Source organism: Pseudorasbora parva, chromosome 4 (genome assembly GCF_024679245.1).
Source record: "Pseudorasbora parva isolate DD20220531a chromosome 4, ASM2467924v1, whole genome shotgun sequence".
Classification (NCBI taxonomy): Eukaryota; Metazoa; Chordata; class Actinopteri; order Cypriniformes; family Gobionidae; genus Pseudorasbora; species Pseudorasbora parva.
Window position 1 is genome coordinate 35,253,809 of NC_090175.1, and position 16,072 is coordinate 35,269,880.

The 16,072-nt window shown below is 37.8% G+C and overlaps 1 protein-coding gene across 2 annotated transcripts in view; it reads left to right on the forward strand.

Moving 5' to 3' along the window:
• cntln (centlein, centrosomal protein) overlaps nt 1-16,072 on the forward strand; it is a 142,873-nt gene that overhangs the window by 48,080 nt on the left and 78,721 nt on the right. For both annotated transcript variants that reach the window (XM_067441606.1, XM_067441607.1), the window contains exon 10: nt 9,270-9,359. In XM_067441606.1, the coding sequence (XP_067297707.1) occupies nt 9,270-9,359 (90 nt within the window). The remainder of the gene's footprint in view (nt 1-9,269; nt 9,360-16,072) is intronic.

Here is a 16,072-nt window from a genome sequence, read left to right on the forward strand (position 1 = left end):
AAATGTGATGGTTCAGTTAATTATTCCTCCCCCTTCTGTCATTGTTTGCATGTTATCCTCAATAAAAATATGAAATCCTATAAATGTTTGCGTGGTTTTAGTTAAAGCAGATCCTGTTATTTAATTTGTGTCATTTTGACAAAGATCAGATCACATTTGATGGTGATTTTATGCAGAAATTTGAGAAATTCCAAAGGCTTCACATTCATGTTTAATTCTGACAGAAAATAGCCTATGAGATTTAATGTTAATGGACTCAAACACTGTAGTTTATTGTTACTTCAACAATACTACAACTTTTTTATTATTATTTTAAAAATGTATTAGGCCTTATACATCCGTAACATGTTATAAAGTGTTTCCCATTTGACTCTATATTCAATCATATTATTTAAATTGAAAATAATAGATAGATAACGTGCCATTTCACTTTTTCAAATGTCAAATAAAAATAACCATTTAATACAAGGCCGATTAAACGATTAAAGCGAAACGTGTTTCTCTGAAAGAAAACAAATATGACATATATAAAATATTTCTAAAATAATAGGTTTAAAACAAATTAAATTGTTTGTTTTTTTGTTATGGCACATAATAAAAACTAAAAACATGCAAAAGAAAAAGTTATCTTAAACCACTAAATCTTGTGACTCGTCAGCCTATATCATGGCATTTCTGGAGAAATACTTGAAAAGATTAAAGTGTTTTCATCCCTGAAAATGAAATGAATATGTTTTATTAATAAATAATTATTTAATATAAAAAAATCATGTATTCTCCAAAACTGCAACTTTGTGAACACTCTTCGTACACCTATTGACCAGACATAGAGTTTTGGTGACTAGTTTTAGACTGATTCACAGTTCTTTCACATTTTCTGTTTGTGCAAGTGATGAACTGTTGTTTTTGTTGACGTTTTCTTCTATTATTGCACTTGCTAGATGTTTTTTTTGTTGTTGTTGTTGTTGACCTCTATTCTTAATGGTGATATTTGTCTTGACATTTTCAGAAGAGTCTCAAACAAACATAAAACATCTCACCAGTTTGTTTTAGTAGGACTGTACAATTTCACAAAACCTTTTTGATAATAACAGTAATTGTAGTTTACAATACAACTCTAAAATTACAATTCTAATATTTATGGGTGTATTTATTTCTTTTGTTTTTAAATTGGTAAACGATCAAGCTTTTAATATGGCGGAAAATCGCAGGGTGCACTTACAGCTTATCTTGTGTTCCCAACAGCTGGTTTGCAAGAGCTTCTCATTACAAGTCTGGGAAGATGGTTGGCACATATTGCTTTCTAAAATACACATTAAAAGTGCAGAGGCAGAGATGAGTTTGTGAGGAGCAGAATTTACTGTGAACTGAGCCCATTCAAGACAATGAAGATGACTTCTCAGTTCTCACATATAATGAGCTGCTCACATATGCCATGCTTCACTCTGAAATATGCAGCGCATATATTTAAAATAAATGCAGCCTTTGCAATTTGATAATCACACTAAGCCATATTGTGATTGTGCAAACCTAGTAATAAGTACACAGATTATTTATTTAATTTATTCAATAAAATTAAAAGCCCTTCTGTTTAAAGTAGTCTTTTTTATATAGTTTTATATATGAAAGCTGACCGTATAAGTTACATGGCAAACATTTATCTTTCAGCCCTTACCAATATTTTCCAGGCTTTTTACCATCTTAATGAAATGTCAGTGCATGCTTGACCTTCCAGACATTTTTTTAAAGGTAACGTTTACCATGTGATTGTGTGTATCCTTCCTGAGGATTCATGCATGACAGGAACCTAGACACACAGAAATTTCTGTGTGAGCATTAGTTATCACCACACTGATTTTTTTTTTTTAGAAAAGATAGACCCCTGCATTGCATATGAGGACAGTCATGTGGACATGTAAAACATGTGTTTTACCTAGAGGTATATGTTTTTATTAGTTTGGTTATGTAGCTGACACTAACATTTAATAAATATTTTTTTTTTACAGTTCAAGCCGACATACTTATTACCATAACAATGCTGATAGACTCCTTTCTCTCAAGTCAAGCCACCTTTATTTATATAGCGCTTTTTACAACACATATTGTTTCAAAGTAGCTGTACAGTGATAACAGGAAAAAAAATTATACAACACATTTTGTTTTAGCTGTTCATTGTCCAGCTCAGTTAAATTATTATGCAATGGTGTCAGTAATATACTTGAATATTTAGTGTACCCAACTAAGCAAGCCAAAAGCCAAAGTCAACAGTGGCAAGGAAGAAAAACACCATCAGGTGACAGAATTGAGAGAGAAAAAAAAACCTGGGAGGCTGGGAGAAACTGGGTGTCAGTTCTCCTCTGGCCAATGAATAAACAGTGTATGATTATGATTCAGACAGCATTACAGGTCAGAAGTCAGATTGGATCGGAAAATTCAGGATATTTATCCAGTTCCATCTGGTTGAAGATCGGAGGGCATGCCCCCTGAAAAGTGCTTAAAGAAATACTTTACGCACAGCTTTGAAGTGTGAAATCTCCAGTCCACATTCCTTGCAAGTTAGTAGAAAAGAGCAAGTGTGAACAATTTAGTTTTTTGGTTGAACTGTTCATTTGTCTTCCACAAATGTAAAAATATAAACATTCCACCTTTGGCAAATCACCTTTTTGAATCCAAAAAAGATATTGGCATCCATTGACTTTTTGAAATTAGGATGGGTTCTGCGAGGAGTCACAGGCAGTAAAGTGAGATCCACAACTTTTAAGTGCTGCACAGTTCTTTAACATTCAAGCAGTTCATGATCAAATGTTTTTAAAGTCTTGGAATGGCCTGGTTTTGCAGTAAATGGCACTTGTGTGAGTGGGTTGCTTATAATGTGCATTTAAAACATGTTTCTTTGTTTATAGAATTGTTTAAATATATACAGTGGGTATGGAAAGTATTCAGACCCACTTAAATGTTTCACTCTTTGTTATATTGCAGAAATTTGCTAAAATCATTTAAAACTGCAGTAGGTAACTTTTGTAAAAATGTATTTTCTACATATTTGTTAAACCTGTCATTATGTCCTCACAGTACAATATGAGAGATAATCTGTGAAAAAAAAATAAAGCTCCTCTGGCTCCTCCCAGTGGTCCTATTGCCATTTGCAGAAATACACAGCTCCCGGTAAGAAACAACCAATCAAAGCCAGGAGGAGTGTCTTAGCAGTGTCAATCAAGCTTGTGTGCGCGCTGCGCTGATCACAACCCTCTTGTGCACTCTCATGCATAGCGAGAACAGGCGTTCAAATTCAAGATTACCGGTGTGCCGCAGCTTTTCTTATGGTGGACAAACAATCCAAACTGCCAGTTCCTCGAGTGGCACCTGCTCATAAAATAATGATGGGTAAACGGAAAAAGACAGATGACAATGATAAAAAAAGACAAAAAGAAATAATTAGATTGAGCCCGAAATAAAATATGGCTAAATGTGTGAAGAAAAATATCATCTGTCCAATACAGTCCCGAGAGTGAAGCATGGTGGTGGCAGCACGACTGGTTACAATCGAGGGAAAGATGAATGCGGCCAAGTACTGGGATATCCTGGACGAAAACCTTCTCCAGAGTGCTCAAGACCTCAGACTGGGCCGAAGGTTCAGTTTCCAACAAGACAATAACCCTAAGCACACAGCTAAAATAACGAAGGAGTGGCTTCACAACAACTCTGTGACTGTTCTTGAATGGCCCAGCCAGAGCCCTGACTTAAAACCAGTTGAGCATCTCTGGAGAGACCTGAAAATAGCTGTCCAAACATTTACCATCCAACCTGACAGAACTGGAGAGGATCTGCAAGGAGGAATGGCAGAGGATCCCCAAATCCAGGTGTGAAAAACTTGTTGCATCTTCCCCAAAAGACTCCCACCATTAAAAATGGTGCTTCTATTAAATACTGAGCAAAAGGTCTGAATACTTAGGACCATGTGATATTTCATTTTTTCTTTTTTAATAAATCTGCAAAAATGTCCACAATTCTGCTTTTCTGTCAATGTGGGGTGCTGTGTGTACATTAATGAAAACATTTTTTTTTTTTTACTTAAATGATTTTAACAAATGGCTGCAATATAACAGAGTGAAAAATTGTAAGGGGGTCTGAATACTTTCCGTACCCACTGTATATAAATCTGTTTTCAACTAAAGAAACCTTCAATGTCTCCCTGCATTTTTCCACAAAGAAAAAGCTTGATCGTTGTACTTTTGAAAGCAAATAAATCTTTCGTGTTTTTTTTTTTTTTTTTTTTTTTCTAGGCTTGGTTGTGTTTATGGGGCGCAGTCTTAATACTTCTTTTTTTAATGCTGCATTTTTCTTATATTTGACCTTTATTTCACACCGCTGTCTCCACTGTCCTTTGACCGACTCGTTTGCTTCCTGCTTCTGAAGCCCATCCCTCCGAAAAACGTAATGATCTTAGATTGGTTAGATGGCCAAATGTAGTTTCATGTATTTTTATTAGCTTAGTGCCAAGCACAGGTTGTCCGGAAATGCCACACCCCTTACCATTACGGACAGAAGTCACATCTGGGGCAGTGTTTATGTTAATAGCAAGGGTTTATGATGTCACCAACCCGGGAAGAAGCTCGTTGTAGTCCAAACTACAAGCCAAAAAAATGTGTGTGTGTGTGTGTGTGTGTGTGTGTGTGTGTGTGTGTGTGTTTCAATGAAAGCAGTGCGTTAATATAGAAAGATAATTAAACCTACTGGACCTTAAAACTACATGTGCATTCAACTTTTTTAAATCACACATTCTATCCAGTCAGAATTTTGTATTCAGACAAACCCGATCCTTGTTCCTTGAATCTGATTGGCTGAGAGGTCTTTCCAGCCATGCAATATTCTACAAGTATCACAACGGATCCATTACACCATTTGTGTCAGCTTGTGACATTTCTTACAAAGAGTGTCATGGTGGAGAAGTAAACACCCTATAATTTTTCAATTACTACTATTGTAAGAGTTTTAGGCGAGAATGTAGTTGTTGAAATAGACATGTGGTTTATTTATGACGATAGTACCTATTTTTTAACATTTGCTTCTAAGTTTTCAAAGATGTGCGCTCCAGGGTGTCAGTGGCTGTTCAACACTCATGTACAGTTCTTCTGGACACTGCTGCTGGCTCTCATGGTTAAACATGAGATTCCCTATAATTAGTTTTGGATATATCTAACAGATTAATGCATCAGAGTGCTGCCTTTGTACAGGTGACTGAATTGCTTTGCAACTTTTATAATGGCTATTGTAGTTTAAATATGATTGATCAATACATAATAGTTGACATACATAATAGTAGTATTTAACAATAGCATTTGGTATTGTGTTAGTGATTGTGATTTTGACAGTGTAGGTTACATTGTTGTAAACCAGACAGGGCTGTACGTTAACTTGTTTTGCACATAGCACTTTATGTAGCAAAGGCCTATAATATAATAATAATTATTATAATATATAATATAATTATTATATATTAAATATAATAATAATAATAATAATAATTATTATTATTATTATTATTATTATTATTATTATTATATTTTATAGAATCAATCAATCAATCAACTTTATTTATATAGCGCTTTTACAATGACGATTGTTTTAAAGCAGCTTCACAGTGTTAAACTGGACAATATTGCAACAAAATTTTATTTGGCTGTACAGTCGTTCTGGAGAAAACAGTGATGTTATCAGCTTATTTTAATTTATCATAGAGCGACAATTTTGGCAGATCAGTATTATATTATTTAGGTGCTAAATAGGAAAAGGATCGACCGCCTGCAGTTGATTTAGATATTCTAGGAATTATCAACTGGCCAGAGTTTTGAGACCGCAATAGACGTGATAGAGTATAATGTGTTAAGAGCTCGCTTAAGTACTTTTTGAGCTAAACCATTTAGTGCTTTGTAAGTAATTTATCAGGAAGTAATAAGCAGGATTTTAAAATGTATGCGATGTTTAATAGGGAGCCAGTGCATTGTTGACAGAACTGGGCTAATATGATCATATTTCCTGGTTCTAGAAAGAACTCGAGCTGCTGCGTTTTGGACTATTTGGAGTTTGTTTATTAAGCGAACAGGGCAACCCCCCGGTAGAGCATTACAATAATCTAGCCTTGAGCTCATGAACGCATGTACTAACTGTTCAACATTTTGCATCGATATCATATATATGTACACATACTCACCTAAAGGATTATTAGGAACACCTGTTCAATTTCTCATTAAAGGGGTACTTCAGCGCTGGAAAGATGAATCTGTATTTAAACTGGGTCATTATTGTAGTAAAAATATGAAATTATTTTTGAATTTGGTGCCTTCTAGACTGAGAAAAGACAGAAAATGTATTTTTGTCTCATGGGGATGAAAGACTACAACTCCCAGAATGCTTCGCTGCCCTGTGAGGCCATTCCCAAAGCCAGCTACTGGATTACAGTGACTGAGTTAGAGAACAGAAACTACAATGAAATACTGAATGTGTCTGTTCAATATAATGATTGACTCGCCGCCTGAGTCTCACAGCACTAACGATTACATTTAACGTCATAAATGAGCTGATGAGCTCTCGTGATGAGAGCTGAGGTAATCGCGACGGCACTCACGGCATACATTCACAGCGTGTCTCCAGTCTGGCACGTTTTCAGTTCATGCCTTAGGAAGCTTAACTTTCATTGAAATGGATTTAAAAGAGGTTAAAACACTTACATTGCCCAGCATCCGTTTAAATTAATGCCTGCAGCTGAGCTGAGTGCTGTGAGTGCGATCTCCATCCCTCATGCGTGGGTTGAAAACATGTGGAAATAGCTCCCTCTGCTGACTGTAGTCTTTAGCCTTTGGCCAAACATTCCAAAGATGATGCAAATATCGCCAATTTACATCACGGGAGGAATTTTTCCAGAAATAAAATGCATAAATCTCTTGTCTCAGGGGGATATTATACTCCAGGGTTTCTACAAAGCCATATGCTAATTGCTGAAGTAACCCTTTAATGCAATAATTTACCACTCGTTACAACCGAGGTATGCAGCAAAGCATTTTTGAAGCCACAACACGCACAACCTTGAGGCGAATGGGCTACAACAGCAGAAGACCCCACCGGGTACCACTCATCTCCACTATAAATTGGAAAAAGAAGCTACAATTTGCACAAGCTCACCAAAATTGGAAAGTCTGAGTCTCGATTTCTTTTGAGACATTCAGATGGTAGAGTCAGTATTTGGCATGAACAGAATGAGAACATGGATCCATCATGCCTTGCTACCACTATAAATATATTGTGGTATATTGTCTATATATATAGACAATATACCACAATACTCAATATAATATTGAACCGTTCGGTATGGCATTCACGGTTCAATATGCGCTGGTGAATTTCTGTTTTCGGTTTTGCATTTAATTAATTATTTCAATTTCTCTCCGTTTAAAATATTTTTCTCAGTTTATTTCGGCCCTGTTTGAGTGTGCCTGTGAGTCTACGCGCTGATATGAGCAAATATCCAATCATATGCACTAAAGTTAGGGGGTGTATAGCTGCGTTTTAAAGGTTAAACATTTGCTGGTTAGACATTTTATTCACGTGCTATGCACTGTTTTGCGTTGAGCGCGCGCACTAAACGTCTTTCAAACACATGTGATTACTGGACAGTATTACTGCGCTAATACTGTCAAACACACACAAGATTAACATATAAACACAGTCGGTTATGTCTAAAGTGAAAGTAAAATTGCTTGCGTCTATGAGATGCGAGCAGGTCTTTAATTGACAGCAGCGCAGCCTATAGTGAACACGCTGTCCTTAAAGGGACAGTTCTCTAAATTTATTTTAATAAAAAAACAATAAAAAACACCTTTAATACAGTAGCTTTTAATCAATGTTGTATATTGAAGTATATGTAGTTGTAATTTTAGCATACATTTATTCATTCAAATTCATACTTAAATGCTACTTTACATCTCTGAGCTGCCACTGTAAATCTTTATATATATATATTTATTTTATATAATACAATACACTGGGAATGTGTAGAAGGTTTTTTTAAAGTAAAGTCTTAAGTTTAAGTAAATATATATATATATATATATATATATATATATATATATATATATATATATATATATATATATATATATATATATATATATAAATCCTGGGGTGTCTGTCCCCATCTTTGTCAGCCTTTTCCCCTCTGATGAGTTTGCATCCCTGCATATGAGCAAGACTCGGTGCAGTGCAGGAAGAGTAAGGCTTTCTTTGCCACTCATGACTGCTGGAACAGTTTCTTTGTTCTCCATATTCAGGTATTGATTGCTTCTTCTTTGTAAGCTTTAATTTCACTCTTTTGCTAATCCTTGCAGAGTTGAGGTCTTTGATGATGAGGACACCACTGTTCCTGTGAATGCTGAGAATGTTAAGTCTGGTTTTGGGACATGTGTCAGAGGAAAGTTCAGCTATGCTGTTAATGACTTGACTTCAACACATCAATAGGTAGATCCTTTTGGACTAAGAGCTCCAAGCAAGTGACTCTAGTTAGTTGTACTCATCGGCTGCCTATTCAAGAGCTCATCAGCTTTTAAAGGATCTTTTTCAGTTCTCTGAAGTATTAGTGTTTTTTTTCCTAGATTAAGTGTTTTTGATCTGTTCCCTGAAGATCTCCATCTCTCGATTTGTAGTGGTGCGTCTGCCATTTTGTAGTTTCACTCTTTCTCAGTTGTTCTGCCATCTGGCCTTCTTTCACTGACCTGACCAGATTTGCCATTCCAGTCGCACACTTCTCTCCACTAGTATTAGGTACTTCAGAGAGCCCCCCCCCCCTCTCTCTCTCTCTGATTCCTTTTTTTCTTTCTCCCCAAAGTCTGCTTCTGTTGTCCTATCAAGTGTAACTCCGGGCCCTGATAGAGCAATTAAAGGCGCCTCCCTCCCCACCTTTGGTAATGAGGCCTGGCGCGTTTCTCACTCTATAACCCTTTAGTCTCCCCTAATGGGACATCATTATTGTCAAAGAAACAATGTAAATGGAAATGAACATGCTCATTAGGTCCCTGCACAGAGAACCTTTCAGCAGTATGCTGTGTGTGCTCCTCCTCACGATTCAGCCTGTGTCCCCTGTTAGATTTTGGAGAGTGTGCCGGCTGATGTTTGTGTGTTCATACGTGAAGGGCTATTGCTCATCTTTGGCTTTTGATAATTAAAAACTTGCCTATTGTGTTGATGATGTTTTATTGTTTTCTTTCTGTCTTCAACAGGGCTCCGGGTCTCCAGGTTGTGGCAACAGCGATGGAGCAGACAGTCCAGAGCAAAGGATTCAGCGGCTGCAGGAATTACTCACGCTTAAGGTGAACACTAAATGCTTGCTTTATTCTGTTACTGTGATTCTCTTATCTTCTCTTTGGACACCTCTTAGGAGATTTATGCCCTTATGTCAATCTCCTGCTTCCTTAGCACATAGAAAGAGTGCAATGTTGTGCCATGCAACAAAATACAGCTATCGTTAACAAAAAATATTAAACTTAAAACATTTAAAATAACATTTGAATGTAATTTGGGGAAAGAGAAATTGAACTAATCTACGGTACAGCTTTTACAACAACATTAAAACTATAAAAATAAAAGAGAGACTGAAAAGTCTGATACACTGTCCACTCTTCAACATATCGGCCAATAATTACGTGTATTTGCATATGTGTGTGTCTGTCTGTTAAAGTTTCAGCATGAAGGAGCTCATAGCAGGTAGAGTCAGATGTTGTCCTCTGACCACTACCCTCTATCTGACCTCCATCCTTCATCATCCACGCACACACACACATTGACTGTCTGCAGAGGCAATGAGGCAGCGGGAGAGAAGGCTGCTGAAGAACTCTCGCTCTTCACTAAACCAATCATCCATGTCTCTCTTTTGACTTTTCATGCCTCTCTCTCTCTCTCTCTCTCTCTCTCTCTCTCTCTCTCTCTCTCTCTCTCTCTCTCTCTCTCTCTCTCTCTCTCTCTCTCTCTCTCTCTCTCTCTCTCTCTCTCTCTCTCTCGCACCCTGTTCTTTTCTCGGCTGCCCCTCTTCTTCGTTCCTGCATTCCCCTCCTTTTAAATCTCAAGGAAACTAATCTAGTCTGTGTTTTTGTCTGTCAGATACTTCAGTTTGTAAGGCTCAGTGACAGTCAACGGTTCCAGTGGTGCGGAGTACTCTTCCTCCAGTCTGTATTGATTTTAATGCCCAGGTGGATGCGTGCCGGGTACTTTAAACGCCCCCCGTATGCCGTGATGTCACTCAGACACGAAACATTGGTCACTCAATCTGAGCAGGCCTTCATTAGCGCTCTGCTTTGTTTCACTTCTCTGTCTCTTATTCCCTGTCTTTTTCGTTTAAAGGCTGACTGTCCTCTTGTGAATTTCTGAGCAGTAAATCCATACTTGTCACATTGGCAACTGGTCTGGGGCTGACTTGTTCTCTTTGTCCTTGTTAATAATAACAGGGTTCAGGGCCCTGCATTTCCCGCCCAGCAGGGCTGCCGTGTCATAGCAGCGGTAAACAAGCTTTCCTCCCTTTCAGAAAGCCTTTCGACAAGTCTCCTGGCCCTGGCCACTCAAGCTGAAAGGTGCGCTTGCTGTCTCTGCCAGAGTTCGCCTTGGCTAAGGTCAGAATAATAGAGGGCCTTCTTGTCAGGAAAATCTATATGTTCACCCCTGAAAAGTCCCATGTAATCTTTGGTCGAGATCCCCCCCCTCCCCATTTTTTTTTCAAATAGCTTTGAGGCAAAGACCAATATTTACGGGCATTTGGGGAGCGACCCGGCTTACTGAGGCGTTCCTCCTGCTGTGGGGTTTAAGTGGTGGGAGAAGTCGGCCTTTTCCTATTGGCTGATGGGCGAAATGTCAGGCCACAATAATGCTACAGGTGCCAGGTTGGCGTGGAAACGCTTATCAGTGCCCTGTTCCCAGAGAAGTGATGAAAGAACATCCAGAAAGAAAAACAAACTTTAGTAGTGATCTTTACCAAGGTACCAATGATATATTGACTTTGGACATACAACTTAAGTGTGTGATGACCCCTCTCTCTTTTCATCTCGGATCACTAGCAAAGGAATTTCACCTTAACAGGATGACAATGATCAAACAGGATTATTTAATACATTAGAAATTATATCAATTGGAAGGTTTCTTTCAGCTGACTTGCATGAAGGATTTTGTGATGTTCTGGATTGTCGGAATGAAAGTGAAGTAGTGAATTTTTTCTTAAATATTGTGACATACGTCTGCAAAATTGATTATTGACAAAAATACAAAGAGAAAAAAAAATTTTCTGGGCACTTGTTCTATCTCTTTGTTGTTGATAGGGTTTTGAGATGTGGGCATTTTATTTAAAATTGGAGGTGGATGAATGCTTGCTGGGGCAGAGGTGTAAGTGGACATGTTTGGAGAGGTCTGTTATACATCACCAGAGATAATCTGTTGTCTCACCAGATGGACAAGTTATTACATTTTGATTAAAATATAAATAAAGAAAAATATTCATGATGATTCATTCATAAGATCAATAACATGCATTTAGAAAATAGATTTTTCATTTCATGCTGACATTACTTTTTCCACTTTTCCATTTTAAATAAAAAATTAGGCTCATTTTCCAAGTCCCTTAGATTTAAAAAGTTGAGTTTTAGAGTTTTTGAATCCATTCAGCCGGTCTTTGTATCTGGCGATAGCACTTTTAGCATAGCTTAGCATGCATCATTGAATCGGATTAGACCATTAGCATTGTGCTCAGAAATGACCAAAGACTTATTTTTTTAAAGATAATATTTTTCCTATTTAAAACTTGACTATTCTGTAGTTGCATTGTGTTCTAAGAACAACGGAAAATGAAATGTTGGGATTTTTAGACCTATATAGATAGGAACTATTCTTATTCCTGTGTAATAATCACGTAACTTTGGTGCCATACCATGGGTGCAGCGGTGTAATGATATTACGCAGCACCTGAAAGTAGTCCTCAGATGGGGAACTTCCAATGCAACCGGCACTAAGTTTGTGTCATTGCAGACGATGCAGAGTTGCAGCCGGCAAATTAGGTAGTGGATTTACCTGTGCGATTAGCCATGGTTCTGTGTTGTAAAAGGCTGTCAAGTCGGAGGTGTATTCTACCATCATGTTTCACAGAATACTATCGAAAAACAAGGAGCGAAAGAATCTGTGATTGGCTGCTCTGAACATAGATATTAAAACACTGGTAAATTCAAACAAGAAACTGTGTGCTTGCTCAAAGCATTTGGGACCAGATGACTTTTTGGAAAACATGGACAGTGTTACCACGGTACGGCATCTCAAGGATATGTCCAGACAGGGTGAAGTGTATCATCCCCCATGGCTATAAGTATAACATTATTATTTTTAGTTGTCTTAAACGACCAGTTTGAAAAAGCACTGCTGTTGTCTTTAACTACCTGTGAAATGCAATAACTAAGTGTGGGGGTTTGCGCGGCCATTTTGTTTATACTGTATATAAAGTTAGTAGTTTTGTTGTAGAGTTCTGGTGTGGTAGGTTGATTAAAATTGAATATTGTTTAACTACATCTACAGGTCCTTCTAAAGAATATTAGCGTATTGTGATAAAGTTCATTATTTTATTATCTAAAATATATGAAAGTTTAATTATTATCATTACATTTCGAATTTAATGATAATAATTAAACTTTCATATATTTTAGATTCATTGCACACCAACTGAAATATTTCAGGTCTTTTATTGTTTTAATACTGATGATTTTGGCATACAGCTCATGAAAACCCAAAAAATCTCAAAAAATTAGCATATCATGAAAAGGTTCTCTAAACGAGCTATTAACCTAATCATCTGAATCAACGAATCAACTCTAAACACCTGCAAAAGATTCCTGAGGCCTTCAAAAACTCCCAGCCTGGTTCATTACTCAAAACCGCAATCATGGGTAAGGCTGCCGACCCGACCCTGTCCAGAAGGCCATCATAGACACCCTCAAGCAAGAGGGTAAGACACAGAAAGAAATTTCTGAACAAATAGGCTGTTCCCAGAGTGCTGTATCAAGGCACCTCAGTGGGAAGTCTGTGGGAAGGAAAAAGTGTGGCAAAAAACGCTGCACAACGAGAAGAGGTGACCGGACCCTGAGGAAGATTGTGGAGCAGGACCGATTCCAGACCTTGGGGGACCTGCAGAAGCAGTGGACTGAGTCTGGAGTAGAAACATCCAGAGCCACTGTGCACAGGTGTGTGCAGGAAATGGGCTACAGGTGCCGCATTCCCCAGGTCAAGACACTTTGGGCTACAGAGAAGCAGCACTGGACTTGCTCAGTGGTCCAAAGTACTTTTTTGGGATGAAAGCTAATTTTGCATGTCATTCGGAAATCAAGGTTCCAGAGTCTGAAGGAAGACTGGGGAGAAGGAAATGCCAAAATGCCTGAAGTCCAGTGTCAAGTACCCACAGTCAGTGATGGTCAGCTGCTGGTGTTGGTCCACTGTGTTTTATCAAGGGCAGGGTCAATGCAGCTAGCTATCAGGAGATTTTGGAGCACTTCATGCTTCCATCTGCTGAAAAGCTTTATGGAGATGAAAATTTTGTTTTCCAGCACGACCTAGCACCTGCTCACAGTGCCAAAACCACTGGTAAATGGTTTACTGACCATGGTATTACTGTGCTCAATTGGCCTGCCAACTCTCCTGACCTGAACCCCATAGAGAATCTGTGGGACATTGTGAAGAGAATGTTGAGAGACGCAAGACCCAACACTCTGGATGAGCTTAAGGCCGCTATCGAAGCATTCTGGGCCTCCATAACACCTCAGCAATGCCACAGGCTGATTGCCTCCATGCCACGCCGCATTGAAGCAGTCATTTCTGCAAAAGGATTCCTGACCAAGAATTGAGTGCATAACTGAACATAATTATTTGAAGGTTGACTTTTTTTTGTATTAAAAACACTTTTCTTTTATTGGTTGGATAAAATATGCTAATTTTTTTTAAACAGGAATTTTGGGTTTTCATGAGCTGTATGCCAAAATCATCAGTATTAAAACAATAAAAGACCTGAAATATTTCAGTTGGTGTGCAATGAATCTAAAATATATGAAAGTTTATTTTTTATCATTACATTATGGAAAATAATGAACTTTTATCACATATGCAAATTTGTTTAGAAGGACCTGCATATTATCTATAATAATTTATTTATAATTAAGTTATTTCTTTTTATATTTAGGTTACTGGGTAGAGGTTATTATAAGCCTATTTAACAAGTAAATGTTGCATTTTAAATGCCCCAAAAAATTAATTTAGGTTGCATTTGTTTTATTTAATTTAATTTGAAAACACTTACTTACACACTTACTAATTACATAAACAATGTAAAAAATAAACAGTGTTAAAATAACAAAATGTAACTTTTGTACGGCAATGTTTTTTTTATTTGAATACTACAGTGCTTACAATACATTATCTCAAATAAGTCAAAAACTTGACATTCAATTGGCTCAACATGACAGTAACAAACATCTGCATTTGCTGCATCCTTCTTATTTTATTTTTATGATATATTTTTGTACACATTTAAAAATAAAACAACGGGGAATACATGATATGTGGGCTTATGCTCCCTTTGTTGTCAAACTGACATTAGTTATGCAATATCATTAGATGTTGCACATAAGATCATTATATACTGACCGTATACGCTAATGTCTAGGTCTCTGGAAAGAGGTTTTGTTATTGCTGTTTATGTTCTGCATGCTTGGTTGATTGGTCCGGTGGCTACGTCTTCACTGGTGAGAATTGTTCCTTGATGTTGCTATTGGGAGCATAACCTCGTTGTGGGGTTGGGAGCAGAAACTCAGAATATGATTGTATCTGGTATTGTTTGAACCTCACAGGCTGGAGACTCTGAACAAGGTGTGTCTGTTGAGAGCATACTTTTATTAAAAGCATGCCCTTTCTGATGTGGAAGAGATTATAATATGGCACTTTTCCATCCCGGTGTTGTGATTGGCTGTTGACATCAGAAGTAGTCACACTGGGCTGGCTCACCCTTTCTCCATATGGAACTTATTTGCATAGTCTAAAGTACACCCCTAGAACAGTGCCTTTTAAGGTTTTACCTATGTTTTCTTTCCAAAACACTCTCTAAACAATCTAGGCATTATGTGGAATGCATAAATTCAAACATGAGATGATGGTTGAATGCTCACCGATGCATTTGTGTGTATTTTGATAGGGGATCTTGTGTTAATTGTTGTGAGAAAAGCAGCAGTCACTAAGCATATACTATTCTCTGGACGAACTGGAGTTGTGCTGCAGTTTTATGTACATTTTGTGGATTCTGTGTAAGGAATGATCCTTTTATTTTGGCCTTTGTTTGGGCCAGGTAAGGCCTTTTCACCCCAAAGGCAAACTGTCAGTACAAGGACACTTAAAAATAGAAATATTCACTCGTGGTATGAGGTATGAGTATTCATATGGCAACTGTCCAACTTTTTTTTCCAGCGATGAGCAGTCGGGTGAGGGGGGTTTTGGACTGTAAAGAAAACTGACCTACCAATGAGATTATTTATTGTCCCTGTTATTTTCTACTGCATTAGTGGCACTAAAGTAATTTTGTCAATATGGGACAGCTATATCTTGTACTTTCTTTCTTGTAATGTGACTACATAGATGAGTCAAAACATTGACCACCTGCCTAATATGCTATTGGTCCTCTGCATTCTGCTGAAACAGCTCTGACCCACCAAGGCATCGACTCTATAAGACCCCTGAAGGCGTGCTGTGGTATCTTGCACCACAACGTTAGCAGCAGATCCTTCAAGTCCTATAGGTTAAGAGGTGGAGCCGGGGGGAAAGAGCTTATTGGTTCAGCACATACCACAGTTCCTCAACTGGATTTAGATCTGGGGAATTTGGAGGCCAGGGCAACAGCCTGAACTCTTCATCATGTTCCTCAAACCATTCCTGAATAATGTGTGCATTGTGGCAGGGTGCATCATCCTGCTGAAATAGGCCACTTCCACCAGGGAACACAATTGAAGGGTTGTACCTGGTC